Below are 27,551 nucleotides of genomic sequence, written 5' to 3' on the forward strand. Positions count from 1 at the left end.
TCCATGGTGCGGGCACAACCGCTGTGGCGAAGCGGGGGTCCCGCCGCGGGTCGGGAAGGGGCCGGGCCGTGCCCGAGACCCCCCGGCCCCGCACGGGTTAAACCCCTCAGTGGCTGCTCGGCCTCCCCTGATTGACACCTTCCGCGGCGGCTGGCCCGGCTGGCCAATGGAAAGAGAGCTCCGCGCGCCCCACGTGGGGGCGGTCGTTCCCGCTGTGCTGCTATTGGCTGGCGGCCGAGGCGATTGCCCGCACGGGCCAGGCCCCACGTGGAGCTGGCGCTCGCGCTCGTTCATTGATCGCGCTCCGCAGAGCGGCGGCCGCGCGGGCGGGGCGGGGCGGGGCGGGGCGGGGCGGGGGCTCGGCCCGGCTCGGCTGGACTCGGCTGCGCTCGGCTGGACTCGGCTCGGCCCGGCTCGGCTCTGCTGTGCTCGGCTCTACCGGGCTCGGCTCGGTTCGGCCCGGCCCGGCCCGCCCCGCTCCGCTGCAGGGGCGCACGCCTGGGGCCGGGGCCGGGTCTGGGACGCGCAGCGCGGTGAGTCCCGTCTCGTCTCATCCCGTCCCGTCCCGACGGTCCGGTCCAGTCTGGTCTGGAGAGGTTTCCGCCGGCCGCGGTCCAGCCCCGCTTGGGGCTGGGGCGGCGGCGAGGTCGGTGCCGCCCCGCGGCCGTACCTGCGGCGGGCGGCGGCGGGGCCATTGTCTGCGCGGCGCGGGGGGCCAGGGCTGGGCGGGTCCCGCGGCGCCCGGAGGGAGCCCCTGGGCCCCCGGTCCCCGCGGGGATGTGGGGAGCGCGGTGCGGGGGTCTCAGGTCGCGGCGGGGCTGCGGAGGGGCCGGGGCCCCGGGCTCCCCACGCGCCTCCAGGCAGCGCCGAGCGGTGACCCTCGGTTTCTTCCCCAGGGCCTGATCCGGAGCTGGGAGCCGTCTCCAGGCCCCGTCCCGAGCCTGAGGCGGGACGGAGGCCGGAGGATCCCGAGCCTGTCCGGTGCCAAGGATGTTCCCGCAGAACCGGCCCCCGGTGAGCCTCGTCCCTTCGCAGCAGTGCCACCTCGGCCCTTGCAGGGCCTGTGCCCCCAGACCCAACTCCCTGCTCGGTGCCGACGGCGTATGATGCTCGGGAGTGGTGCTGTGGCTCTTCCCAAAGCGCTGAGTCCCACTGCTGGGGGTTTGGGCTTTGTGAGAAGCGGGATCTGCCAGGGCGTGATGGTCGACAGTGGTGGGTGGGCAGGAAGCTCAGCTGTGTGGCACTCGGGTGAGGACAGGCCACTGGGTCCACGCCATGCTTGGTGCCACCCGTGGTCGTTAATCTGCTGGCTGAGTGGCCAAGCTGATGCTCAGAAGGCCCTTGGTGCCTGGCTGTAACCAGTTTTCTCTCCAGTAACTCATTCTGCCGCCTCCTGCACGTGCTGCTCTCCCAGATGTTCCCATGGCCTCTTCTTTGGGTGCAGGAAACCCCTGGGGGATGCACCAGTCTCGCTGGGGGCAGCAGTGACACTGAGGGTCCCATCCTCTGCCTAGGCCCATCTCCAGGCACCCTCTGCTGCTTCGGGAGCCGCTGTCGCTGCCAGTGCCATCCCCAGCACCCCTCAGTCCCTCAAACTGACTTACCCAGAGACCTTGGATCGCATCAAGGAGGAATTCCAGTTCCTGCAGAACCAATACCACAGGTGAGAAGCTGCTAGAGTTCACATGCCAGCAGGGAGGAGCTGGGCACTTCACTGGTGCTGATAAGCAGTGGGCTCCCACTGGTGCTGGGCGTCGGGGCAGGCAGCACCGTTCCGTGTGGCTGTGGGCGCTGGTCCATCCAGAGGATGGCTGTGCCAACCACCACCTTGGTAGCTTAAAATGACACTCAGGGGGAAACTCAGCCTTTGCCTGCCAAAAGCCCCAGGATGAGGTGCTGACCTCCAGCGCCCGGCTCCTGGACTGAGCCAGAGCCATCACTTAGCAGACCTGGAGTCCCTCTTATCCCTGAGGCTGCTGTCCCGGATCACCTCCCCTTCCTCACACCGTGTGGGGCAGAACAAGGTTTGAAATGCAGCTTGGCTTTGCAGCTCGCTCCATTTGGGAAGCAGATGCTGGGGAGGGGGTTAAGAGTCCATGCAAATTGTTCCCTGATGCCCAGATCCCTTTGCTGTCCATCTCATCTTTATCAGCCCCTTCCCACCCTCTTTCAGGTGGTTTTCTTGGCTTGTGCTGAGAGATTGGATTGAAGCTGAGAGCAGGAGGCTGAAGCATGTGGTGCGCTGGGAGGGCTCAATGCTCTGTCCAGCCAGGGAGATCCTGTCAGTGGGGGGACCAGGGGGGTCGTTCCCTCTCCCTTCCTCTCCTCTTTATTTTTACAGCTTGAAGTTAGAATGCGAAAAGCTGGCAACAGAAAAAACAGAAATCCAGCGTCATTATGTCATGGTTAGTGAGCTCCACCTGAGTGGAGGAGGGCGGTGTGGGTCCTCTGAACCATCAAAGGTCACACAGCCCTGGGATGCTTTACTTTCCCCTTGCCTTTGGGTCATGTGGCCAGGTCCTGAGATCTGATTCCTGTGGCTGTTATTGTCTGGTTTATCCTCAAAACAAGCCGTGGTGTTTGATCAGGACTTGCTGCTGCAGCTTGCAGTGGCAAAGCTGCTCCTGTTTGGGTTGTCCCCGTTCCCACAGGCAGTGAGCAGGAGCCCTGGTAGGACTGTGTCCATCCTGTGGGCTGCAGCCATGTGCCAGAGAGACCTCTGCTCCCAGGAGAGGAGCTGGGGACTGTGTTCTTGCCCTGGTCTGGCCACGCCATGGCCATTTGTGGCCAGGCTGACCTGGCATGCTAGTGCTGGAGAGGACTTTCTAGTTATGAGTAACCCTGGTCTCCAGAGCTGTGCTGATGCTGCCTTCTCTCCCTCACAGTACTATGAGATGTCCTATGGCCTGAACATTGAGATGCACAAACAGGTGAGTCTGGGTGGATCAGGAGTGTTGTCCAACTCCTTGGTCCTAGCTCCCTGGCCCCACCTTGCTTTCTGGGCCCTTTGGGCCATCCCTTCCACAGACAGCATGGGAGGTTGCTCCCCGCTATAGCCCAGGGAAGGCTGTGCTTGTGGGAAATGTGTCCCCTTCTCTGTGCTTTGGGAGCTTTGTGCTGCTCTGTGTCATGGCCTTGGCTGCCTCCTTAGCTCTCTGCACCTGAGCTGCTGTTTGCTCCCTGGGTTCTGGGTGCCCTGGCTGGACTGTGATACTGTTGTTGTGTCGGGCAGAGAACAGCAGTGAAAGACTTGTGCTTGCATGGCTGCTCACACCAGTTGTGAGTGGTCATGTGGGAACTGTCACGGAGGAGACTGGCTTCCTCAGGGTGAAGGGGCTGCAGGGTTATGAGTTCTGGCTTGCCACCTTTGCAACTGCCAGGTGCCCACTGGTCTGGGGACAGCTCACCTGGGGACAAGGGCTGAGGAGCATCATGAGGTAGAAACGAGTGTGTTGGGGTGTGGGTGCAGAGTGGGCTCCCTGGGGGCTCAGGGCTGCACATCCTCCTCCACTGCATCCCCATCACTCCTTTCTGCCTTCCCTCCCTCCCTTCCTCTCTTGCACTGAGCTCTGGGTCACCAGCTGCTCTGAGAGAGAAGATTTCGTCTCATCTATTTTTAAAGAGGCTGCGGAGGAGCCTGGCGAGGCGTGCTGCTGCCACAGCCGCCTCCCTGCCCGCCCTGTGCCTGCTGATGCCAACTGTTGCACGGGAGCCTGCTCAGGCGGTCAGGGTAGCGGTGTTCCCCCCGTCCGCGGCTCAGGGCAGGCTGTTGACCACTCTTGCTAGCTCTGTGCCTGCCAGGAGGGTGTTCTTCTTGCTCCTGGGTGCCCTCCCTGTGCCAGCATCCCTGCTGAAGAGGAGGTGTTGAAGCCACCCTGGCAAGGGACAATGCCAAGGGTCCACCCGGCCCAGTCCCCCTCCCCAGAGGGCTGCAAGCTTCTCTCCTCTGGCTGCTGGTTCTCTCCCAGCCCTCGCAGGCTCGTGTTTTCTATCAGCCCCAGGTGCCGCTGGCTGCCAGCCAGCAAGCTGTCGGCACTTTTAACAAGGGCCCGTAAGTCTGCTCTGACAGCCAGCGGCCATTGTGTGAGAAACGGGAACTGCCAGTGCGGGAGCTGTGGGTTATCGCTGCCGGGGGGTGGGATCGTGTCACCATTTGTCCTCCCCTTCCCCCAAATCCAGCACTGCTCACAGGCACAGACAGGTCCTAAACACTCTTGGCTGTCCCGGAATCCCCGTGGCCGTGGCTGGAAGCTGGGTAGTGCCATGGTGCCCAGCTCAGTGTCCCCAGGGGCTCCTCAGGTGCCCAGCAGTGCTGGTATCAGCAAAGGCCGAGGCGTGGGATTTTGCTCTGAGTTTGTTTGGAGGGAAATAGGGCTGGGGGCTGGCTGTGGTGGTGCAGCTGTCCAGGCAGCCACAGGCTTGGCAGGAGAGGATCAAGACAGGAATGAGCGTGAGACATTAATTTTTTATTGTTGCTTTGTTTTTGGCGTTGAAGGGGCCTGTAGCTTTTTATAAAACCACCTCCCTGAATCTGCCTGGACTAGGACTTGCTCACCACAAGCCAGAGAGGAGGTGATGGTGCTGGTGGCTGGGGGGGGCTGCAAACAGCGTGATCGTTTTTCATGCTGAGAGCGTTAAAGTGCCAGTAAATTGCACATTAACGAGTGCGAGTGAATTGGAGGCAGCTCTCCCCAAGGAGCTGCTGCCCATCAGTGCATTAGGGAAGAGAATCCATCACTGCTGGCCTCGGGAGACAGCTAAATCTTTCCCAGAACTGCCGGCTGCCAAATCTCCTTGCTCCCCCCTCTTCCTTTCTTTTCTTTCTCTTTTTTCCTCCCTCAGAAGGGGAAGTGAGGGCAGGTGCCAGATTATTTGTATTCTGTTCTCTGGGTCTGGCAAGAATGGGTTGGCAGCTGCTCTGGAGGGCGGCACAAGGTGTCCCTGGGTCTGTGTCCCCACACCAGCCGAGCAGTGCTGCAGCCCCTCACCCTGGCACTGCGGTGCCTGCACCAGCTGGGCATGGGAGACGTGCCCAACGTTCTGGTGGGGAGATCCAGGGGTCAGCTCCATCCCTGGCTTGTTGGGGCCCTTCACCTTTTGGTCTCCTCTAGGGGCTGATAAGAGGGTCTGGATTCGACCCCCTCCTCTCAGCCCCGTGTTGGCCTGATAGTGTTTTCATGTACCCCACCAGGGTGGGCAGGGAGCTCCTTGGAGCTTGGGGCAGCGTCTTACCTGGACTCCCATGCTAGGGAACAGGGGGTCCCCAGCTCTGCGTGGGTGTCTCTGCTGGTGCCTCAAGCGGTGTCTGCTCTCTCGACCATCGCCTGCTCGTACCAGGGGCCTGTCCCTGCAGCCCCTGTGGCTTCTTCCCAGGGATGTGTCTGTGGGGCCAGGGATGGCTGAATGTCTGTGCTCTCCCCTTGCCCGAGTTGTGCAGTGTGGCGCCAGCAGGGGCCCTGGAAGCTGGCGGTGGGATGCCCTGGGAGTATGGCACACCATGGCACAATGCCGCTCTCCCTCCCCATGCTGCGCTCGCCCTCTGTGCTCTTGATTGCCAGTGGCACTCAAGTGTTGCAGAAAAACAGCAGCTGTAAGTAGAGCACCTCTCCAGGGCTTCCTGCAGGCCAGGAGAGCGGCAGGTAGTGGTCGTGGTGCCGGCAGGAGGCTGCGTGGGGGGTGGAGGTGAGGCTGCTGGGGCCCTGGCTGCAGGGCTGGGGGCTTGCTTGGGGGTGGCCTTCAATGGCATGGGCCATGGGGCTTTATGTCCCTGGCAGAAAGGAGGTAGAAGCCCTCCTGGGGCTCTCGGTGGGGATGTAGGATACTGGTTTTTGGAAGGGGTATTGTTAGGAAGGAGAGTTGTTCTCTAGAAACATCCCCGGGGTGTTTCTGCTCCTTGGTGCTGAGCAGTAGCCCTTGGGGCTGACTGCCAGTACCCTGAGGCTTGGGTGACACCTGTGCAGCACCCATGGGGAGTGGATTCTCCTGCAGCATTGGGGCCCCTCAGCATGGGGGATACTCTGCCCCTTGCCCTGATGGGCACTGCCTCTCTTCCACTTCCAGACAGAGATCGCCAAGCGGCTCAACGTGATCTGTGCTCAGCTCATCCCGTTCCTGTCTCAGGAGGTGGGTAAGCCATTGGGCCCCAGCAAGGTGTGCAGAGGTCCTTTGGGGCCCAGGGAGCCCTGGTCTCTGGGCCAGGCTGGAGAGCTGGCTTTGCCCCATTCGCTGAAGAAATGAGCCTGCCCCAGCTCCTCTCTTCTCTCCCTGCAGCACCAGCAGCAAGTGGTCCAGGCTGTGGAGCGTGCGAAGCAGGTGACTATGACCGACCTGAACGTGGCAATTGGGGTACGTCAACCCTCTGCCCACCCTTCCCGCCACTCCTGGGCCTGGGGTGCTGGGCTCTGCTGGGCGCCTCCTGGGTTCCTGCTGTCCCTGGGCTGAAAACTCCTCCTGCCCATGGCACACCAGGCAACTGTGGCCCCTGCCCTGAGTGCCTTCTCCCACCCACATCTGAGTCAGGGGGAGGAGAAGGGCAAACCAGGCTGGTTTGGGGGGCTGCCAGCAGTATTCAGGATGGAGGAGATGCAGCTGGGTGTGGAGGTGGTGGCTGGTGCATGTCCCTGTGTCCTGATGCCCTGTGGCCCAGGTGAAAGGGGGATTGCCACCATCCCCACTCCTTGGTTATTCCCATGAGAATGCAGCAGTACAGTGCTTTGGGTACTGGCAGGGTCCCCCATCTGTCCCAGTAGCTCCTGTCACAGGGTGGGGGGAGTCAGTGGGGGAGACATGGTGGCCCCCACACTGTGGCTGGGGACATCCTGGGTTCATGCCCTGCCCCTCCTCACCCAAGTCTTGTTACTGACTGACCCAGGACTGCCTCTTCCCCCCTGTGCCGAGCAGCTGTCCTGGCACAGCCCTTCAATTTCTCTCTCATCTTGCTCCTCTCCAGCACCAGCTCCAGACGCAGCACCTCTCGCACCACACTCCCCCCATCCCGCTGACCCCCCACCCCTCTGGGTTGCAGCCCACTGGCCTTGCTGGCATCAGCAGTGCCTCAGGGCTGCTGGCGCTCTCAGGGGCACTGGGGGCCCAGGCCCAGCTCCTCACCAAGGATGACCGAGGAGTCCCTGACACGGAGCCCAGGGGTAAGTGTGGGGGGAGCCAGGGCTGGGTGCAGTCGGATCTGAGTGAACCTGGGAACAGGGTGCAGGGCCCTGGAGCTGCTTCTGCTCCCCAGGATCTTCCTGCTTAGGCACTTCCCCAGGGTGGGGGCCAGGGATGGATGGGGGGCCGCTTGTCCATGCCTCAGGTGTGCTGACTGGGTGAGAGGGGCAGGGGGCTTGGCAGCCATGAGGGGTTTGCGTGGGGAACATCCCCCACTGAGCGGCACCTCCTGGAAGGGTGGTGGGTTGGGCTGGTGGGGGGTCATCCCTGGTGGGGGCCCAGGACCACCCTGCTGCTGTCATGCTGGCCCAGCCCTGCTGTGAGCACCCCAGCACCCATGGGAGAAGCGGGTGACTTTCCTGGGGGGCTCTTGGTGGTGGCACAGCATGTCCCCCCTTCCCTCCTCCTCCTGCTGCGCCTCTGCATTGCCACAGCGACAGACCGAGACTCCGGCCCCGTAAGTGCTTTTTCCTTCTCTTGCAACATTCTGTGGCGGCACAGGCTCCAGTCAGGGCATGGGGGCTGCGCTGGGGCCCTCCGTGCTCCAGGAGTCAGCCGCAGCCCCGTGTTGGTGCTGCCTGTCCCAGGAGCTGGGCACAGCATCCCTGGCCGCTAACACTGCATCCCCCTGCCCCAGAGCTCCCTGGCACTGCCAAATGGGGAGCGGGCGCGAGCCATCGCTGAGTACCTGAGCAGCAGCAAGAAGAGGAAGGTGGAGGAGAAGGACTTCGTTACAGACTATGTGAGCCTGGGGCTGTGGGGGGCAGGGTGGCCCCATCCCTTCTTGTGGGGCAAAGAATGGAGCTGCCTGTGCCTCCCCAGGCAGGAGCGAGGGTGGCTGCAGCCCCTTTGTCTTCAAGCGTCCTCTGTGTTTCAGGGCAGCGACGCAGACAAAAGTGAGGACAACTTGGTGGTGGATGAGGTCAGTACATCAGCTGGGAGGGGGCTGGAGTCAGTGTGTGCTGTCTGTCCCCAGGTTGGGGGCTAACAGGCTGCTAGAGGCAGAGGTGGGCATCACAGGGAGGTGCCAGTGGTACCCCTGAGTCATGCTCCCTGGCCCTCACCAACGGCAGCAATGAGCCCCAAGATTCAGGCTCCCAGCCTGGCCCTTGCTCAAGCCACCAACTCACCATGACCTGGGACATCCCTGCACTCCTGCCTGTTCTGCTGCCTGCTGGTTTCCCTCTCCCACCCCCAGGACCCCTCTTCGCCGCACAGCGTCCACTCTTACTCATCCCGGGAGAACGGGGTGGAGAAGGTCCCACTGGGGAGGAAGGAGACCATGCCACTCAGCCCAACCTCCATGGCCTCCTCCAGCAGCTCCCCATCTCGGAGCAAGGATGCACCCACAGTACGTGCACTGCCTGGGGCAGCTGGGGCACTTCACTCAGGGCCTATGCTTGTGTCCCTGCTGCCCAGGTTCAGCTGACAGAGTGGCCAGACATGGGTCTACCTGTCTCCAAACCCATGGAGCAAAGGCAGTGCTGGAGGGACAGGACGGGGCTTCTGCTCTGTTAGATCCCAGTTCACATCCTATCCCACAGAGCCTGCAGTGCTGGCTGGGCTGGGCTGTCATTGAGGGGGAGGAACAGGGACCAGCTTGCTGGAGAGCACCCGAGGAGACCCCCTGGCAGGGTAGTGGTGCAGCTGTCAGATCTCTGTGCTGTTCCCGGCAGGTGGAGAAGGCAGGGACGCCCAGCCTGAAGTCCAGCACCCCCACTTCCCAGGGTGACACCACGGCCCCAGGCTCTGGCGGGGCCCAGCAGTTTCGCCCTGCTGCTGCCAAGGCCCCCATAGACCCCTTGGGTGAGCTTGGCCCCACTGGGGCCCGGGCGGGTGTCTCCAAGCACTGGCTCCCAAGCCCTGTCCCTTCACACTGCCTCTCCCCCATCAGCCCTGGGCCTGAGGAATCCACTGGGAGTGCAGAGTCCCTACTCGGCTGCCTTTGGCTTGGCCCACCCTGCAGTCAATGGGGACGTGGCCGGGACTGGCGCCTATGCCAGCCTCCACCTCATGTCCCCGCAGCTCAACGGGGCTGCAGCCGCCATGGGAGCCAGCAGCTACGGACGCTCCCCCCTGGTGCGTGACCTGCTCCCCGCGGGGCCGTGGGGGCCACGGAGTGTGAGCTACTCTCACCTGCTCTCCCCTCCAGGTGGGCTACGACCCACACCCCCACATGCGCATCCCTGGGCTGGTGGCCGGCATACAAGTGGGGACCTCGGGGAAGCCGTAAGTAGGGCTGGGCTGGGCTGCGGGCTGGGCTGGGGCAGGGGATGTGGTAACCTGTGGGGCTGAACCTGGGTGATGCAGACAAGCCAGGACCAGCAGTGGTGGGGAGCACAACTGGCATCACTGGGCATGCTCTGCTCATGGCTCCAACTCCCAAAACGTGCTCCCTTTGTCAGACCCACTGGGACCCACGTGGCACCGGCCACTGACCTTGCAGGATTCTCCTCTGGCTCTCACTGCTCTGCTCCGTTCCAGTGCCTACTCCTTCCACGTCAGTGCCGACGGGCAGATGCAGCCGGTGCCTTTTCCACCTGACGCACTGATCGGCTCCGGCATCCCCCGCCACGCACGGCAGCTCCACACCCTGACCCACGGCGAGGTGGTCTGCGCCGTCACCATCAGCAACTCCACACGACACGTCTACACGGGGGGCAAGGGCTGCGTGAAGGTGTGGGACGTGGGGCAGCCGGGCACCAAGACAGCCGTGGCTCAGCTGGACTGCCTGGTAAGGAGGAGGAGGAGAAAGGCCTTTGGCAGGGGGCTGGGAAGGGGAATGTGCCCCTGTCGCAGTGGAAGGGACAGAGGGTCCTTTCGCATCTGGGATGAGAAAAGGAGATCTGTCTCCTACACCGCCCAAGCACTCATCAGCTCCTTCTTCACTTGCCCCGTTCCCTGTAACCCCAATTCAGAACCGCGACAACTACATCCGCTCCTGCAAACTGCTGCCGGACGGCCGGAGCCTGATTGTGGGGGGGGAGGCCAGCACCCTCTCCATCTGGGACCTGGCAGCCCCCACACCCCGCATCAAGGCTGAGCTCACCTCCTCTGCCCCCGCCTGCTACGCCCTGGCCATCAGCCCTGATGCCAAAGTCTGCTTCTCTTGCTGCAGCGATGGCAACATTGTGGTGTGGGACCTGCAGAACCAGACCCTGGTCAGGTGAGTCAGTTGGGGGAAGCATGGGCAGAGCTGCTGGGGGCTCCTCAGGCCAGGGACCACCTGGTCCCCTGCAGCATGTCCCCACCTCTCCCTGTGTCTAACCTTGGCAATGGGACAGTGCCTGTCCTTGCAGCAGGGATCTCCTGCTCTCACTGCTGAGTGCTGCCCTGGCCACATTCTGTGCTGCAGGCACTGGCCAGCCTGACAGCCATGCTCTTGCCTTCTCCATCCCCCTCTTTCCCAGGCAGTTTCAAGGCCACACGGATGGTGCCAGCTGCATCGACATCTCCAATGATGGCACCAAGCTGTGGACAGGGGGGCTGGACAACACTGTGCGCTGCTGGGACCTGCGGGAGGGGCGGCAGCTGCAGCAGCACGACTTCAGCTCCCAGGTGGGGCTGGGGCCATCTGGGAGCACCACAGGGTCAGGTGGGACCTGCTGTGTCAATGTCTGACCCTGTCTCTCCCCTCAGATCTTCTCCCTGGGGTACTGCCCAACAGGAGAGTGGCTGGCAGTGGGGATGGAGAGCAGCAACGTGGAGATCCTGCACGTCACCAAACCTGACAAGTACCAGTTGCACCTCCACGAGAGCTGTGTTCTCTCCCTCAAATTCGCCTCCTGTGGTAGGCACGCCTCTCCTGGCCTTCCTTCTCTGGAGCCTCATGGATGCCACCTCTACTTCTGGCCTTGTGTCACAGGGCTTGTTGCACTGGGGGCAAGGATTGGTTCCAGTACTCAGCCTTGTCCCCAGTGGATGACAGTCATATCCGTCAGAGAATGGGCATCTGTCCTTCCTGGAGCAGCGCTGGCAGCTGCACGCTCAGCTCTGTTATCTCAGGACTCCCCTGTGTGTTCCTGAAAACAGCCCCTTGGCTCCTGGGTAGCAGACTTGGCTGCCATGTCCACACCCTGTGTTCCACAGCCTGGGCAGGATGTGCTGCTGGAATGCAGTTGCTGGGCCTGGTTTGGTGACACAAGGCTCCTTTGTCCCTCCACAGGGAAGTGGTTTGTGAGCACGGGGAAGGACAACCTGCTGAATGCCTGGCGGACGCCCTACGGAGCCAGCATCTTCCAGGTGTGGGGCGTGCAGGGCCAGTGGGGTTGGGGGTTCCTCTGGGTGTGACTGCCAAGAGCTGCCCAGTACAACCTGGCTGTAAATATGTGTTAGCAATAACGAGCCCCATAAACAAACTCGTCCCTGCAGCCTCCCTGGGTGCAACTCAGAGTCAGAGTCCCAAGGAGTGGGGACTTGCTCTGGGCCTGCTTCTTGTGCTTACCCCTGTTCTCTCCAGTCGAAGGAAACCTCCTCTGTCCTCAGCTGCGATGTCTCCACGGATGACCAGTTCATTGTGACTGGCTCAGGGGACAAGAAAGCTACGGTTTATGAGATCATTTACTGAGCACAAGAGGTGCCAACTGCGGGACAGGTGGACGTCCGTGTGGATGGATAGGTGGACTCCACCTGCCCTACTGCTGACTTCCCAAAGAACATGCAGCCTGTGGCCACAGCATCGCAGCTGGAGGAGAGCGGAGAGGGGTGAAGGTGGCCCTGGGACCGTGGCCAGGCGTCGTGGGCTGCTCGGGGTGGATTTCCTGGGGACTTTCTCCTTGCTTTGTTCTTTGTCAGCTTCTTTCTAAATCTAGACTATGGGACTTGGAGGAGGGGGGGCCATCTGGCATTGTTAGCGCTTTTTTGGGGTGGTTTTTTAATTTTGTTTGGTTTTAACAGTTTGTTGGGGGGGTTATTTTGTTGGGGGTCTGAGTCTGCTGAGGCGGATGGGCTCTGGCCTCATTTCCCTCTGTGCCTGCCAGGGTATATTTAATAATAAAAACAAACCAAAAACAGGCAGCTGTGCCTTGTCCTGGGCAGTGCTGCACGGTGGTGGGATGGAGCTAGGTGAAGATGGGTGAGACCAGGGCAGCAGCCTCATCCCCTTTGGCAACCACAATTTGCTGCTCCTTTCCTGTGCCAGGGCAGGTCTGTGGCAGCTCTGCTATTGGCAGGGCCCAGCCCTGGTCCTGAGTGGGGTGGGGAGACCCAAGTGCAGCTGGCAGTGCAGGCACAGACCTGAGCGTGGTGGTGGCTCCGGTTGTTGGTTGTTGGAGCAGCCTCCGTGGGGTGTGGGGGAGATGCAGTGGTGGAGGAAGTGGTTTCTGAAGGAAATGAGATGTGAGCAATCAGTGCTGCCTTATCAGTCTGGCCTCCTGCCAGCACTGCCGTGGGGAAGCAGGGCTGTTCCCGAGAGCCTTGGGCACTGGCAGTGGCCATGACCAGGGCTGCCAGGGAAGCTCCGTGCCGCCAGCTGCGATGGGGCAGCTGCTTTGGTCTCCTGCCCTGAGCCCAGCCTTGAGCCATAGCTCACCACACCCAGCACAGAGCCAAGGCTGCTGCTGCAGCTGTGCTGGAGCTGGGGCTGGTGGCAGGTGGGCAGCCACAGCTCTGCCACAGTGGAAATGGCCTTGCCCATGCTTCTGGCCAAAAGCAGGACCCGGAAGCTACATTTCACAGCCCAGCCCTCTTGCCAGGGTTGGGAGCACTGGCTGGCAAAGGCCCCTGCCCATGACCATACCAGCCCCTCTTTTGTTCCTTTTTATTAGTAAAGGATTGAAAACACAGTTAAATACATTTATTTACTGATAATTTACAGCTGTTTCTCCAGCAGAAAATGGGTCCCATTAAATCAGTAGCAGTAATTCAAGACATATTCAGGTGGTACTGGCCTTGATCAGCTCCCCATGCAACCAGCCTGAGGTACAGACAGGTCCCAGGACACACAGCCCAGCCCCTGCCCTGCCTTGCGGGATGCCAGGCCTCACTCTCCTGCCCCAGTTCCTGCATCTGAGCCCCATGGTTATTTCATTCCTTGCTTTTTTCTTGCCTCTCCTACTTCTTCCGCTTTTTCTGTCTGGGGATTTTGTCGACACCAGCAAGGAAAAAAAAAATTAATAACAGAGAAAAGCTACGTGCTGTGCTGGCAGATTGCTCAGGGCGCTTTGTCTGCTCTAATCCGATTGTGCCGGGAAGCTGCTGCTCGCTGCTGCCCATAGCCCCCAGCTGGCTCCTGACCCAGGATGGGGGGATGCCATCGCTTGGTCCCTGCATTGGCTGGGAGGCCAAGGAGTAGCAGAAACATCCCTCCCCCTTCCCACATGCTGATGTGTCAATCTGAGCACGGGACTGGTGCTTGGCAAGGAGGACGGGAAAAAAAATTAAAAAAAAAAAAAATCAATTGCTATGAGAAGCTCTGGGGAATCCTGAGGGCAGCCAGGGTGAGAATACTGCAGAGCCCACCCTCTGCACAGCAACACTTACACCCCTCTGGGGGCATGGACCTCTGCTCCCAGGGCTGGGGGCCCAGCCATGGGTTCAAACCCTCAGCACTGGTGTCTCTGTGCCTACCTTGGGCTGCAGCAGACTGCTCACAAACACCCCTGGCCCCACTTTCCACCCCCAGCCTTGGCTGCCCACATGCCTCCCTACCGGACACTGGCCCTTTGGCTCGAGGGGTGTTGTGCTCCTGCTGGAGGTGGTGCAGGCCGGGCTTGGCATCTCCCCGTGGACTGGTGCCAGCTGGCTGCTGGGTGAGCAGCCAGGGCTGCCGGGCTCCGAGGTGGGGTCCTGGGGGCAGAAAACATCTGTGGGAAGCAGGAAACCCAGTCCCTCTGTGCAGGAAGGCAGGAACGATAGAGACTCCGGGGAGCCAGCCGGGCTTGGAGCCTGCAGGGACCACCAAGCCCCAGTCTGCTCCCCCCACCCCTCACTGTCCCATCTGCCTAAGCAACCTGAATGAGGAGCATCCACTCACAGGCCTCTGTTCTGCTCCACGGTCCCCTGGAAAAGAAACTGCCTTGATTTTTCTCTTTGAACAAAATTAGAGGTGACAGCAGGTTCAGAAGACACTGGTGGCCACGGATGCCTTTACAAGGAGGGATGGCGACCAGCACATGAGGAACTGACACAGAGCTGCCATTTCAGAGGCAAAGCTGCCCATCAGCTCTTGCACTCCTATAACTATTTAACCAGGTCTGTGATTTTTATCACCATAATTCCACCGAGTAGTTTTTGTAAGTGTTGTTTTCTGCAGAAATTCCTGCTGATATTCCTTTTAGGGCTTGTATTTTCTTAGGAAGTGGTAGGAGGAAAAAATACCTTACACATGTTGTCCCTTCTCCTTGTCTTCCAGAAAACGAGCAGGTATGCCCCTGAAAACATCGTCTCTGCCAAGAATAGTTGTGGCTGGGATAAATTTCTGTCATGCCTGCCTCAGCAGCCAGGGAAGGTTGTACCAGAAGTACATGGCAGTTCCATTGCAAAGGACTGGAATTCAGTGTGCTCCCTGCACTGAGACACTGACACAGGCTTGGTGTGTTAAAGTCGAGGCTGCTGGAAGGCCAGGCAGGGCATGAGGTGCACTGCAAAGCCTGGGGCTGGCAGGGCCAGGGTGTGTTGCGAGGCTCCTGCCGAAGGCAGCACAGCGAGGCTGCCTGCTCCTGCCACCTCTACTCACTGGAGCTGCCAGCAGCAAACCCAACTCCCTGGAGCTCTCATCCCAGCTTATCAGTCTCCCCATATGGGATGCTACAGGAGAGGGACTGAAAGGGGATTGTGAATCAGAGCCAATCTTGTGGCTGGCAAAGCTCAGCCCTGGCTGGCACAGCTTTCTACTCAGAGCAGTGGGAGTGGAATCAGTCTTGGCTGACATGAACACATCAGAGCAGGGCTGGCACATGTCCTGGCTGGATGCTGCTCCCAGCAGCAATGACCTGGAGCCCAGGGAACTCCAAAGCTTAGGATCCAGAGTCCTAAACTTGATGACTACAGCTTGAGCTGGATACCCTGCAAGGTTCCAAGTATAAGGGCCTACCTCATCCACCACGAGGTTGTAGTCGCTCTTGTCCCCATCACTGTCCTGCAAGGAGGGAGAAATCCAGAAGGGCTCAGTCAGGACTGGGAGAGGTTGGACCAGGCTCTACCCCAGGATCCCAGACAGTGTAAAGATTCATTTTCTCCTGCTCATCACTCCTCATGGACCAACACCATGCCCTGCTGGCAGCAACCCGGACCTCTGGCTGAGTGGCCTCCCCAGGGCTCTTCATTTGCTTTGTTATTGCTCACAGGACACCATCTCTCTGCACCAGGGTAGGCATAAGGCTCCCCAGCCGCTTCCCAGGACCAGCTCCCGAAACCACACTCTTTAGTGCACTCACAGAATGCCCAGGCAGGTTCTTCTCCTCCTGCTTCCGCTTCAGGCCCATCCGCTCCTCATCCTGCAGGCGCTCAGGGGGGGAACAAGAAATGCTCTGACACAGAGGGGGAGAGGAAGGCATGTCAGCCAGTGTGAGGGAAGACAGCCACCCCTCACCTCTCAGTCAGGCCAGGCCCTGCTCCATCACTGCCTCCACCCTGGCAAAGCATCTCCCTGGCTGGTGGGCAGGAGCCCAAAACCCCGAAGCCACGGCCTCCCCTTCCTGGCCAAAGCAGGGCAGAGACAGCAGAGCAGGGGGCTACAGCCCCCGCTGGCAGATGACCCCACTGTGACAGTAATGGGGGAGGATGAGGATGTGCAGCTGTGCCCTGGCCCAGCCACCAGCACCAAGGGCTGTGCGGAGGGCATGACTGGAGGGCAGATCTGCCCCTGCAGAGACAAGAAGGCATGGGGAGCGTAAGGTCATGGTGGAGTGGAAAATCCCCACTGGAGCCATGTTTACTTCACCTCAACCCTGCTGCATGGGAGCCAGCAGGCTGGGAAGTGGGATGGGGCCAAGCAGGATGAATACCCGTTCCCCAGAGGCTGCTGGCAGCTGCAGTGGTATCACACATCCCCTTGCTTCCCTACATGATAATGCAGCCAAAAGGTGCCTCTCTGCAGACCAGGGGAACACCTGGCTGGCACTGGCTGCCTGGAGGGACTGCCTTTCCTCCCAAGCAGCCAGTGTGCTTGGGCTGGGGCGTGGCCTCCTGACCTTTCCAGGACTGCTCCACAGGGCTGTTCATGATGGAAATCAATCGGGGAGAACGTGCCTCATCCCAGGGTTCCCCTGAGACGATTGTTTCCAGCACAGTAAGATCAACAGTTTTGACACACAGAATCAGGAAGCAGAAATGATGCTCCCTGTTCCCTCAGCAATCTCTGAAAGAGGCACCTGGGTAGGTATGGGATCCCCTCTGCACAACACAGACACCTTCTCTCCTTCTTCCTATCCCACCTGACAGAAAGCCTAAGATCAATGCCAACTGTTCCCCAATGAAGGAGCTCTTTAACCCTTTCTTCCTCTGCCTGTAACAGGAATTGGAACTCTGGATATTGCAGAGCTGTAAGCTACTGTGGAGCCTGGGAATGGAGTCACAGATCTGGGACTGGGGAGATCATAAAAGGGAGGGGGCAGCCAAGGACTGCAGAGGGGCTGGCAGCACCGGGCTTAGAAGGGAGACCTGTTCAGAGTGATTCTTAAACTGGAAACTCCTTGAAAAGGACAGAGCTGGTTATTTTGGGAGTAGCCCTTGATCTTTAGATTCTTGCATCAGCAAAGACTGAATTGAGGTGGCCCAGAACCTTCAGCTACAAAACACCGATACAAACACAACCCATTCAGGCCAGCAGAGTTTGCCCAGCACCCCCAGCCATTCCCAGGAGCCAGGGGCCAGCTCGGCTCCTGCCTGGCCCACACTGGAGATACCATTGAGGCCAGCTGAGGCTACCAGTCCATCACGACTTACCCGGCTTGAGGCACGTTCTGGAGCCAAGCAACAGCAGGGAGAATATCCGGGCAGATCCATGTCAGCAAGGCAGAGGGGAGGAGAGGAAGAGGCTGTTAATGCCAAGGCTGTGCCCCATATACTCGGGCAGGGAGGAGAGGGGGGCACTGCAGGGTAACACAGGAAACAGCAGGACATGGGCTTACAAATCATACCTGATTTCCCACTTTGCCCACCTGAAGTGTGGATTCTCTGTTGTCTAATGGGAGCTGAGCACATTGGTTTTCCTCAGGGAAGCAGGGAAATCTCTATCCACCCACCTACTTTCAAGAATTACCCCAGCTTTGGAATCTCTTCCCTAGATGTGGCAACAGGTCCAAAGCTGCCAGGAGGGGACAAGCCCACCAGCCAGCTGAGACCTCCTGAATCACACCCATCCTATTTCCTTAGGAAGCCATGCCTAAAAACCTTGCTTGGAAAGCCTCCGAAGCTTTTGTACATGCATAGCAAAACAGGTCCACCTCCCTGAGCCCAGGGAAAACGTGCCAGGCATTTGCTGCAAATCCAAGCACAGGGTTGCAGCTGCGGTCTAGCAACCCTCCCTGGTTGATTTTCACTCCTAGAAATCCACCAGCATTTGGAAAGAACAAACTCGTTTAGGTCTCTGCTGGCAAAAAGAGTCAGGCAGGGATGGGGAGCTGAGGGACTCTTGTAAGCATTGCTCCAAGGCCACAGTCCAGGAGGGGGACTGGATGCCTGCCATCAGTCCCACACCTCTGGCTCAGCTCGATTCACACAAGCTCTGGCTAACCATGGCAGAGCACCGGGGATTAACCCCAGCCAGATGGAGCATTTCACCTTTTTTTGTTTTAAGGAATGGTTCTCACTAAGGCCAGACACCCAGGCTGAGAGAAGTTCTGGTTGGAGGCATGGGGCTATCTAGGCTTGGAGGGTTAAGCAGGCTCAGCACAGCACAGCCTGCTTTTATCCTCTCTCTGGAGTTTGTTTTTTTCCTTTGGGAAGCCATCCTTAAAGAAACACGAACAGAATTCTGACTGCAGACAGCTGTGTGCAGGGGCACACAGCAGCCACCGACAGTTTCCTGCTGCTGTTTTCACCACCTTGACACCTTAACAAGCCAAACAGACCATTGGAAACTGCAGCAAACCCCACCCAGTGCCCAGTTTTGCTGCTGCTGTTGGGTCCTGTCCCAAGTGCATTTCAGTCAGCACCTTTCCCAGGGAAATCTGCAGAGAAGCATCACTACAGCTGCTAAATTTGGCTGCCTGTTTCTAGCCCATAGAGATGCCTGGAGCCTCTGTTCTTGCCCCAGTCTCCCTCTCAGCACAACTACCCAATTCCTGCACTCTGCAAAAGGTGACCTGAGCTCAGAGCAGCTTCTCCTTTGTGCAGCACTTCAGCAGCAATAGGCCACAAGCAAAGCTGGGCAGCATTACTAATTTGGCCCAGTCCTGCAATAGCATTCAGAGCACTGATTTCATGATGATTAAATATTGATGATGTTTGTAAGGCACATTGTGATCCTGACAGGAGGAGGCACCCATAAGGACTAGGAATTAATGCAACTTACATGGCACCACACATGCAGTTAGGCTCTGGTTTCTAAATTCCTTGCCCCAGATTTGTGGCTCCCACAGCTTCTACCAGGGGCTTGCAACAGTAGTTTCCCTTGAAGTCTCAGCTTTGGGCATCAAATCTTTACTTGGTGTAAACCCTGGTGTAATTAGAGAAGGTTTCTTTGTGACTGGGACCTCACACTCTCCCAGCTGCCTCATGGACGGGGGGATTCTCATACACTGGAAACACCCAGGGGAGCAGGGAGATGTGTCCAGAGCCCTGCTGCCCAGTGTCAGGGGTGCAAACACAGCCACCCTCACCACTGCCACACACCGTCACTGCATGGCAGCAGTTCCAAGGTCAAAAATGGAGCCAAACTCCTGGGTCTGCATGTATTTCATGAGCTGGATCTGCCATCCCTTGAGCTGCAGCAGCCAGGCACTGAGGAGCACTGAGAAAAGAGGCAGAGCAGGCAGCAGGATCCCTGCAGCAGGCTGCCCAGCACTGACTCAGGTAGCCTTTGAAAGGTTAATCCAGCTATGCTTCTTCCCCTTACCTTTGTTCTCCCCATCCTGGGCCACTCTGTCTTCCTTGGTGGCCAGCTGAGACTGTGCCAACAGTGCCCCTGAGATGGCCAGGAGTCCCAAGGTGCCACTGGCCCTGCTCAAGGTAGAAGGTTGCATGCTGGAGGAGTGGGGGGTCAGCAGGAGCGAGGATGCGTGGTGGGAGAGGTGCTGAAGCTGCTGCTGCTGAAAGAGAAAGAGCAGATGGTCCTGGGTGTGGTAGAGCCAGCCACAGTCAAGCCCGGCACCCTCCCCTCCCGCACTGACTGCGATGCAAAGCGCAACAGGATGAGACGCCAGCAAAGACAAGGAGGTGAGCAGAGCTGTTGAGGCTGCACAGTCTGGGTGGCATCACTGCTTCTTCCACCCATGGAACCTCAAGTGCCTCCCTGCCACAAATGTGATCCCAACACATGGCAGAGCCCGAGCCATGGCTCTGCCCCGGGCAGCAGGGGCCAAGGGGATCCCAGAGGCCATCCACTGCTTTAAGGACACAGTGGCAAACCCCCTCGCTGCAATGGACTTACTAAAGTAGCAAAACCCCTGACTTCTCCCATTACTGTGCTGTAGGGTCCAAACCCCTGGGGCAGGGAAGAGCCTTGGCCCACAGCTGGGCAGAGACTCACCCCAAGGATGCTGTTGAGCTCTCCCATGGTCACCTGCTTGGCCCGCTCCACCGCCTGCAGGACCTGCTGCTGGTGCTGGGAAGGAAGAGCATGGGGGCAGTCACACTGTGCTCCCAGACCAAGGGAGCAGCAGCCCTGTGTTGCCCCAGCCACCTGGGACTGCACAGTCCCTTCTCCCATCTCTCCAGCCCAGGTATGGAGATTTTCCTCCCCAAAACCTCCCATTTTTCAGGCTGGATTTTGACTCCCCCTTTCCCAAGGGCTTCCCTCAATACAAGCCAGAGCAGTCCGATGCACATCCCCTGCCTCCTCACCTCCTGTGTCAGAAAGGGGATAATCTGGGCACAGATGGCACTCAGTCTCTTGACAATCTCTGCCTGAAAGAGGAAGCAGGTATCACCTGGGATGGAGGGCTCTGAGCCCCATCCCGTCCCCTCCAGCAGAGGGGAGGCCAGCCAAGCATCCTGCAGACATGCAGGCGAAGTTAAACTCTCCCCACCCAAATCCTCTCAGTGGAAATTCTCCTGCTGCCTCTGTATCCCTTCTCGGTCTTCCTGCTGCCAAGAGAAGACTGTGCCCAAAGCTGCTGGACCCCTCCAGGCTGCCAGGTCCCAGAGGCACGTGAGAGGGATCTCGACGCCCAAACACCTCTGTGGACCCAGGCCAAGGCAAGCTCCAAGCTGTCACTCCTGTCACAGCTCAGCTGGCTTTGCTCAGCCCAAACCCAGGTTGGCTTTGGGGCTGCCACTGGCACAGGCAGGGACGGGGCAGAGCTGAGCCGCAGACGCTGGCAGTGGGCCACCCACACACTGCGCTGTCCCCGAGTGTCAGACTTAAAGCCAGGGCAGAGCAAGGGACGCAGAACTCCCACAGATTCAGCCCTCTCGGCATCATGCCTGCAAACCCTGCAAGGAACTGATGGTGGTACCTGCCCTGCCCAGAGCAGGGACCCCGCTCCCATCCCCATCAAGTCCTGGGCCAGCTGGCAGCTCTCCCTGCTCCTTCCAAAGGGGGAGCAGAGGCACAGAACACCTCAGACCTGCCCCTGCCCAGCAGCGGCAACAAGGGAATGCAGAGAACCTGGTGTATCCTCTGAGGAGAGCCTGTGGTTACAGACAGACCCACAGCCCAGCCACATTCCCACCAGGGTAAGCAGCACTTCTGAGCAAAGGGGCTGTGGCTTCCAGCCCAGCCTCTCCAAGAGAAAACCCATGTCTCCTGGGGAAAACTTGATTCCCTCACTGCAAATCTACCCTGGCACTGGTGGAGGGACTGGCAGAGGGACTGGCTGCTCTGAAGCATTTTTTCATCTCAGGTTTCTGATAATCCCTGACAGTGTTGCAGAGGTCAAACCATGCTCAGAGCTAACAAAGGGAACATTTACCTGCTGCATTCTGGGAGCACTCCCGCACCCATCAGCACCCTGCTCACCTGCAGGTCCCAGCTGCTGTCTCAGCCACTGCCACAATGCCCACTCAGGACCCTGGGAGTCAAAGATGCCTCCCCTCCAGACCTCTCCTGCCCAGGTAGAGCCAGGAGCTGGACCCAGGTGGGTCAGGGCTCCTGCTTCTCAGCCGCTTGGCCCTCACTTCTATTGCCTTGTGGGCAGAGCCACTGGCCCCATGTGGCATGGGCCACCCCTGGCTCCCAGTCCCATCCGTGGGTCCCAGTCCCACCAGATCTTGAAGCATGTGGGGATGGCAGGAATATGCTCATGGTCTCTACCATATTCCCTGCTACCAAAAGGAGCAAACTCAAGAGGGGCTGAGCCAGCTGGAGGAATATGGCAGTTGACTTGCCACTTTGTCAGGCATTGGTCCAAACTAATTTCCCTGGCAGAGAGCCCATGATGACTAGATTGATAAATCTGAAGAGGGAAAACAAATTAACACTGGAACAAAAGGGGAACCAAGGAAGGGTAAAACCACTCCTCTGACTTAGGGAAAAGGAGATCAGGAAAAAAGAAAGACAATCCGTTTGCCCTTGGGCTCCAGCTTCTGCTGTTTCCTCCACATCCTTCCCTCAACTCAGGCTCCAGGGACCTTCTGCAGGAAGGCACCAGGGCTCACATGGAGGCTCTGAGTGGTGATTTGGGATGGTAAGTCCCTGTCCCAAGGAACTCAACAGCACATGTCCTGACAACATCTGGACTCCTTTGAAGCGAGTCCCTTGCAGAGAGCCGTGTCATGTCTCCTGTGCCATTACAGCTACACGGGGATGAAGAAGGTAATTTTCCAACGAAGTCTCCAACCTTGGCCTCTTCCCCACCATCTCCTGCTGCTGGCACAGACCCCACTCACTTACCTGCTTGTGCATTTAGATGTTCAGGTCATAGGACATCTCATAGTACTGAGGGAAAACCACAACACAGCCTGATTAGGAGCTGCCCAGAGCAACTGGACGATGACCAGCCAGGGCTTTGGCTGCCAGTCCTGCTCCCCCTGGCCGAGCTCCCCTTTTGGTGCTCCCTCCAGCCCATGAGGAATGGCTGTCCCACACACCACAGGCCAAGACCACATGCCACTAGCCTGGGACAAGGTAGGGAGCAGCCACAGACTGCTAACACCTGTGATGATTGCTCTGCAATTTCTGCACTAATTATTTAAGCCAGAGGAAGCCAATCCCTCTGCCCTCCACATCCCATCCTGGCTTGGCCTGGCCTGTCCCACTCCTAAGTCAGACTCACACCCTGATGCAGCTGCCCACCCACCCATGAGGGTGTCATGCCTGTGCAGAGCAAAGATGACAGCAGGTTACGCCCTTCACCAGTCACCAATGACTCTGTCAGTGGTGCCAACAGCCGACCCCATCCCCTCCCACCTGGGGAGAAAAAAAAGAACCAGAGGACCTGCATTCTTCCAGCAAAGCCTATTCCAAAGGAAGTAGTCCATCTCTGGGAATCCCTAAACCTCCAGGATGTGGGGAGGGATCCCAGCTGATGGATGAGAAGAACACGCCCTGTGATGTGACACCCCTGGCCTCATGGACAGGGCTGTCTTCACCCCAGGGATGGGGGTTCCCCGAGTTCACATCTTTTTGCCTCTTGGATGGTGTAATTTGGGTTCCCCCTTTCCCTAGAGGGGCCAAGAGTGTCAGATGCTAAAGGAGAGGGAATGCTGCTCCTGTTCTGCTGTCCCCATTTTCTTTCCTTCATCCCAGCAGCTCCCCTGTTCCTGCCAGGCTCTGGCTGGCAACTGTGGAGGCTCCTGCTCCTCCCCCTTTCACCTAAAACACCAGTCTTAGGATATGAGTTCTGAAACACCCACCCCTTGGGAGAGAGACAGGGAGGAGTGGGGAGCTCTCTTAAAAGGTCAATTAGAAAAAGGGAGGAAAAAAGAAAATAAAAGAAACAAAACCTATGACAGGATTCCTGGGCTCTAGCAGCACTGAATACGCAGATAGCAGTAGAAGAGATGGTGTTGTGAGGAACAGTGACTAATTCCTTCCTCCCTCACACCTCCCAGCCCTGGCCCCAAGGGCAGCACCGGGCCAGGCACCCCCAGCAGGGCATTGACCCCTCTGAGTGGAGTCCCAGCACTGGGACCTCTCTGAGGGCAGCAGTCCAGGATGCTTTGGGGGAAGGCAGCAGGGACAGGGTAGGGGGAGCTCACCATGACATAATGTCTCTGCATCTCTGTCTTCTCACTCATCAGCTTCTCACATTCCAACTTCAAGCTGTAAACGGGATCCAGGGTTTCCATTCACAGACCAGCATCACCTGCCCCATCCCTCCAGACCCCATCCCTGTGATCGCAGGGGCAGCGGGCCCCGGGGCTGCCGGGGGTCTCTCGGGGCTGCCGGGGGTCTCTCGGGGCTGCCGGGGGTCTCCCGGGCCCTGCCCACCGCCTGCCCGGGGGGGACGGCCCGGAGCAGCCCCGCCCCCCCCGCCCGCTCCACCTTAACCAGCCCCACGGCCCGCGCGCCGGCGGCCGCGCCTGCCATTGGCTGCCGCTGCGGGAGCGCCAGCCAATCGCCCTGCCCTGTTCCCACATGGGCTCGTGACGGCACATCCCAGGATGGCCAATAAAACGTGAGCGCGCAGCTGGAGCCCCGAGGGACGAGCTGTGGGGCACGCTGGGAGTTGTAGTTCGCCATCGGCGGCTCCTGCGCGGCGGCAGCGCGCGAGGCCCGCCCGGTCCGTCCCGCCGCCGCCGCGGGCCCGGGGGGGGGCCCGGCCCGGCGCTACCGCGGGGTCCGGCCCAGCGTCACGGGCGGGCGGGGCTTCCGCCGCGGGCGGCCCGGGAGGGTGGACTGCGCGGCCCACGAGGCCTTGCGGCTGCCGCCAGCTGCCACTCAAAGTAACGTGGGGCGGTGGGGCCGTGGCTCGGGCGGGACCGGAGCTGCCGCAGCCGCGGGGCTCGGCTGCCCCGGGGCTGCCCCGCTCCGCTCTGCCCCGCAGAGTTCCGGGAGCTCCCGGAGGGGAACTCGCCGAGGGTCCCTTCCGTGTCCCGCGCGACCCTCCAGCTGCAGCTGCTGTGCAGTCCTCGCACTCGAGGGCGGTAAAAGCGAGTGAAGAACCCTTAAATATTGCAGGACCCAGCTGTACCTGGGCACTGCACAGCCGAGCACAAGGTTAAATATTTAATGCTTCGAATTTCATCTTAATCTTTTATTCGTTTTGTTATTTACTTGCTGCATGCTGGCGGCAGGGACAGGGGCAAGGTGGTGGGCACAGGAGGCTCTCCTTCCTCTTGCCTCCATGTCATCCCGTTTCCCCTGCCAGGTTGGCCCCAGACTTTGTCAGCCCCAGCACTTGCCCGTTTACCTTCCCTGGCCACAGACGTTCACTGGGTAGGTCCAGTGACACAGGCAGGGATGGACACCAGCCCACCACTAGCTCCAAAGCCCCCTAAAACCCTCCCACGTATATGTCTGTGTGTGTGCATCATATATCTGCACATATGAATATACATATTTGAATTCAAATGTAAAGTTTTAGAGGTTTTTTTTGTTTGTTGCCTTATTGGGAGATTGTGGGGGTTTTATTTAAGGAAAGTGTTTTACAAAAGCTGGAAACACTTCAGATTGTGTTTCAAGGGAAGGAGAGACTGAGAAGATGCTTTGCACGTTTTTCAAAACTCCTCACCAAAAATTGCCAGTTTTCCCTAGGCAGTTTCTCTGCTCTTCTGTCTCAGAGAGTGACACAGGTAAACTTGGAACAGGCAGCTCTGGAGTGATGGATGTCACACACATCTTGCTCGCCCTCCATTTCTGATTGACATGGGCCCTGGAGCAGCACAGCCTGTAACCCAGAGATTAATTCGCTTCAGCTCCCAGTGCTTGGACTGGGGAGAAATCAACAGCAGTTAACCCTTGGCATCCTCAGGCCTCCAGGAGCAGCAGCAAGGGGAGCTGGTCCCGCTGCTCCCCCTGGCACAGGGACAAGGTGCAGGGCAGCAGACACGGCCCAGACCCAGCACTGCTGACCCACCACCACTGAGGACGTTGAGCTGAGGCCCGGCCCCCTCCTGCAGCAGCCACACGCTCGTGCCTGGTAGCAGCAATGCCTGGAATAGCCCCAAAGGATGAAGGTGTTTGAAATCCAGGCCAGGATCAAGAGGCAAGTGGTGTAAACAGCCCTTCTGTTTATAACCAGCAGAGAAATCAAACCAACCTGGGCTTTGGACACCCAGTAGCTCCATTTGAATCTGGATCCAAGCAAAGCAGGTTGCTGCTGCTGGAATTACCCTAATGATTTTACCTTTCAGCTTCCTCCCCAAATGCCAGCCTGGGGCAGGGGAACACACAGCCTCCTGTCCTTGACAGGAAGGGCAGCCCCAGCTCTGTCCCAACTCTGTGCTGTGGGTTGAGCCATTCCTCTCCCCAGGCACAGCCTCCTGCTCCCACCACATCTCTAGAGTGGATGGTCAAGGGCAGAACCCAGTGTGTTTCTCAGAGATGCTGAGGGTGGCCCAGGCTCCCCTGCAGCCACCCATCATTTCCAAACCATCCTGTTTTCAGCTCCTCACTTGCATACTTGAATGAGGAGCCTTGAACTCAGCAGGGACAAGTTCGTGGAACCCTCAGACAACATGAATTTCCCAGGCCATGTATACCAGTATCTGGCACAAAGAGGGGCCTCATCCTGGCTGGAGTCCATCCTAGAATGAAAATGAGATGAGAAGGGAAACTGAGGACAGGACCTGGCATCAAGGTGGTGAGAGCTAAGCCTAAGCTGTACTAGAAATCAAGGTTCTTCAGTGCCCTGATCCATGCTCCCAGGACCAGCCCGCAGGTGCCCATCCCCGAGCCCCCAGTACTGGCATTCACTCTCCAAAGCCACATGTCCCCAGAGCCCCTGGGGACAGGCAGGAGCCCAGCTCCCTCCTACCGTGCCCAGGCAGGGCCCCTCCTGTGCATCACTCTTCCCTGCAGTCCCTTGTGCCCTCCCTGGTGCCAGGGACACCTTGTCACCCCGGGGGCTATGGACTGGGGGATGCCTGCAAAAGAGAAGTGGGAGCCCTCAGAGCAACCCAGCAGCTGACAGACTCTGATCTCTGGCACTGGCTTCGATCTGTATGTTGGCTCCTGTTTGCACTTACCAGCTCTGAGTGGTTCTTAATTATTGATGCCTCTTTTAGCTTTTATCTGGTGCTCACTGCAGCCAGAAAGGGCTTGACGTTCCTGCATTAGTGATGAATTGGGAAGGAGGCCTTGCTCCACCACCATTCCTGGCTTGCAGGCTGCGCCACTGTTTCAAGCAAAGCTGTGCTGAAAAATGAGAAAGGCGAGAGCAGGAGTGGGATGTGGCAGAGGAGATTCTGATTCCTACTACTGCCACAGGCAACAGGGGCTGGGGGATTCTGTCCTATGGGAAGGACCAGAAGGAGATGGACCCAAACAGGTGTGGAAGCCTCCTTCACCCAGTAAAAAACTGGCATGTGCTCATTTCATGGAGAAGGAAGGATGCCAGTTTATGACCCGTCCAGTGACAGGCAGGTGGAAGGGAGGAGAAGATGAGTGACAGCAGAGTTTTGCCAAGCCCCTGGCAGCTGTGAGCAGGAACTGATGTCAAGCCTGGGCTAAATGCTGTGCAGCTGTTTGGTGGTCCCAGGGCACTGAGCACTGCTGGATGGCATCCGGCCCCTACCCTCGCCAGCTCTGTCCACAACAGCAAAGCTCTATGGGCAGCAGGACAGTGGCTGTCACTGTCGCTCTCCATCTCTATGAGCCAGGGCTTTGCTGAGTTTTTCCAAGGATCCTGGTGCCAGCAGGGCTGGTTCTCAGACTGTCGGCCTGTATCCCTCTCCCACTTGTGCATCATGACCTCTTGAACACAAAGAGAAAGGGTTTCTCAGCCAAGAGTGAGAACCAAACCATCCCTGAGCAGCTTTGGAGGTCCTGTGTCAGCTGCACCCCTGCAAGCACTGAGCTGTTCTGCAGGGCAGGAGAGAGGCTTCTGGCTCCAGAGGAGTTACAAGGCAGAGCAGCCTGTTTGGAAGGAGAGAAGCTGTTTCCTCAAGTCTGCAGCTACTGGAGAGTCATGAGGGAGATATTTGTAACCCTTTTTTTTTGCTGTTGGTATTTGTTAGATTTCCAGATTTTGGTATGCAATTAGATTGGAGCCCAAATCTGGTAAGGTGCCCTATGAAATGATTCCCTGTGGAAATCCTGCTGGCAAATGAAGCAGTGGCTAACAGAGCCAGGCTGGAAGCATGGGGAACCACAGCACTGCTCATCAGTGGGATGGGATATCAGGGTGCCCCCCACCCAGAGAAACACTTTGGGGAATGAAGCATCAGGAGAAGCAGGAGTG

At 58.8% G+C, this 27,551-nt stretch overlaps 2 protein-coding genes and 1 long non-coding RNA gene across 15 annotated transcripts; 1 reads left to right on the forward strand and 2 right to left on the reverse strand.

Annotated features, from left to right (window-relative positions):
• The first annotated feature begins 412 nt into the window (after nt 1-412).
• Nucleotides 413-12,397, forward strand: LOC113957096 (transducin-like enhancer protein 1). Of its 13 annotated transcripts, none has more exons than XR_003531066.1 (21): nt 413-533; nt 897-1,014; nt 1,515-1,663; nt 2,174-2,405; nt 2,886-2,930; nt 6,061-6,123; nt 6,271-6,345; nt 6,950-7,145; nt 7,599-7,621; nt 7,802-7,906; nt 8,042-8,086; nt 8,363-8,515; nt 8,841-8,970; nt 9,059-9,243; nt 9,317-9,393; nt 9,649-9,898; nt 10,083-10,330; nt 10,579-10,722; nt 10,804-10,954; nt 11,330-11,406; nt 11,624-11,732. XR_003531066.1 is itself a non-coding variant. In XM_027664237.1 (21 exons), exons 2-21 carry the CDS (start codon nt 991-993, stop codon nt 11,729-11,731), a joined length of 2,484 nt encoding a protein of 827 aa, XP_027520038.1. In that variant the 5' UTR covers nt 413-533; nt 897-990; the 3' UTR covers nt 11,732-12,397. The 13 variants fall into 13 exon arrangements, 3 of the variants coding, with proteins under 3 accessions (XP_027520038.1, XP_027520041.1, XP_027520040.1); XM_027664237.1 differs by having other exon boundaries at nt 10,575-10,722; nt 11,624-12,397; XM_027664240.1 differs by having other exon boundaries at nt 2,342-2,405; nt 10,575-10,722; nt 11,624-12,388.
• Nucleotides 12,225-23,541, reverse strand: LOC113957089 (transducin-like enhancer protein 1). The gene is made up of 11 exons (XM_027664225.1): nt 23,407-23,541; nt 22,100-22,144; nt 20,110-20,172; nt 19,796-19,870; nt 19,163-19,355; nt 17,050-17,066; nt 15,540-15,632; nt 14,794-15,241; nt 13,813-13,950; nt 12,400-12,485; nt 12,225-12,350 (listed from the first exon to the last, which is right to left on the reverse strand). Exons 2-11 carry the CDS (start codon nt 22,109-22,111, stop codon nt 12,225-12,227), a joined length of 1,251 nt encoding a protein of 416 aa, XP_027520026.1. The 5' UTR covers nt 22,112-22,144; nt 23,407-23,541.
• Nucleotides 23,542-24,219: 678 nt separating this feature from the next.
• Nucleotides 24,220-26,994, reverse strand: LOC113957109. The gene is made up of 3 exons (XR_003531072.1): nt 26,338-26,994; nt 25,765-25,896; nt 24,220-25,037 (listed from the first exon to the last, which is right to left on the reverse strand). It is a non-coding gene; the product is annotated as an uncharacterized LOC113957109 (long non-coding RNA).
• Between the last annotated feature and the right edge of the window lie 557 nt (nt 26,995-27,551).

This window comes from Corapipo altera, unplaced genomic scaffold (genome assembly GCF_003945725.1).
Source record: "Corapipo altera isolate COAL_440 unplaced genomic scaffold, ASM394572v1 96, whole genome shotgun sequence".
NCBI lineage: Eukaryota > Metazoa > Chordata > Aves > Passeriformes > Pipridae > Corapipo > Corapipo altera.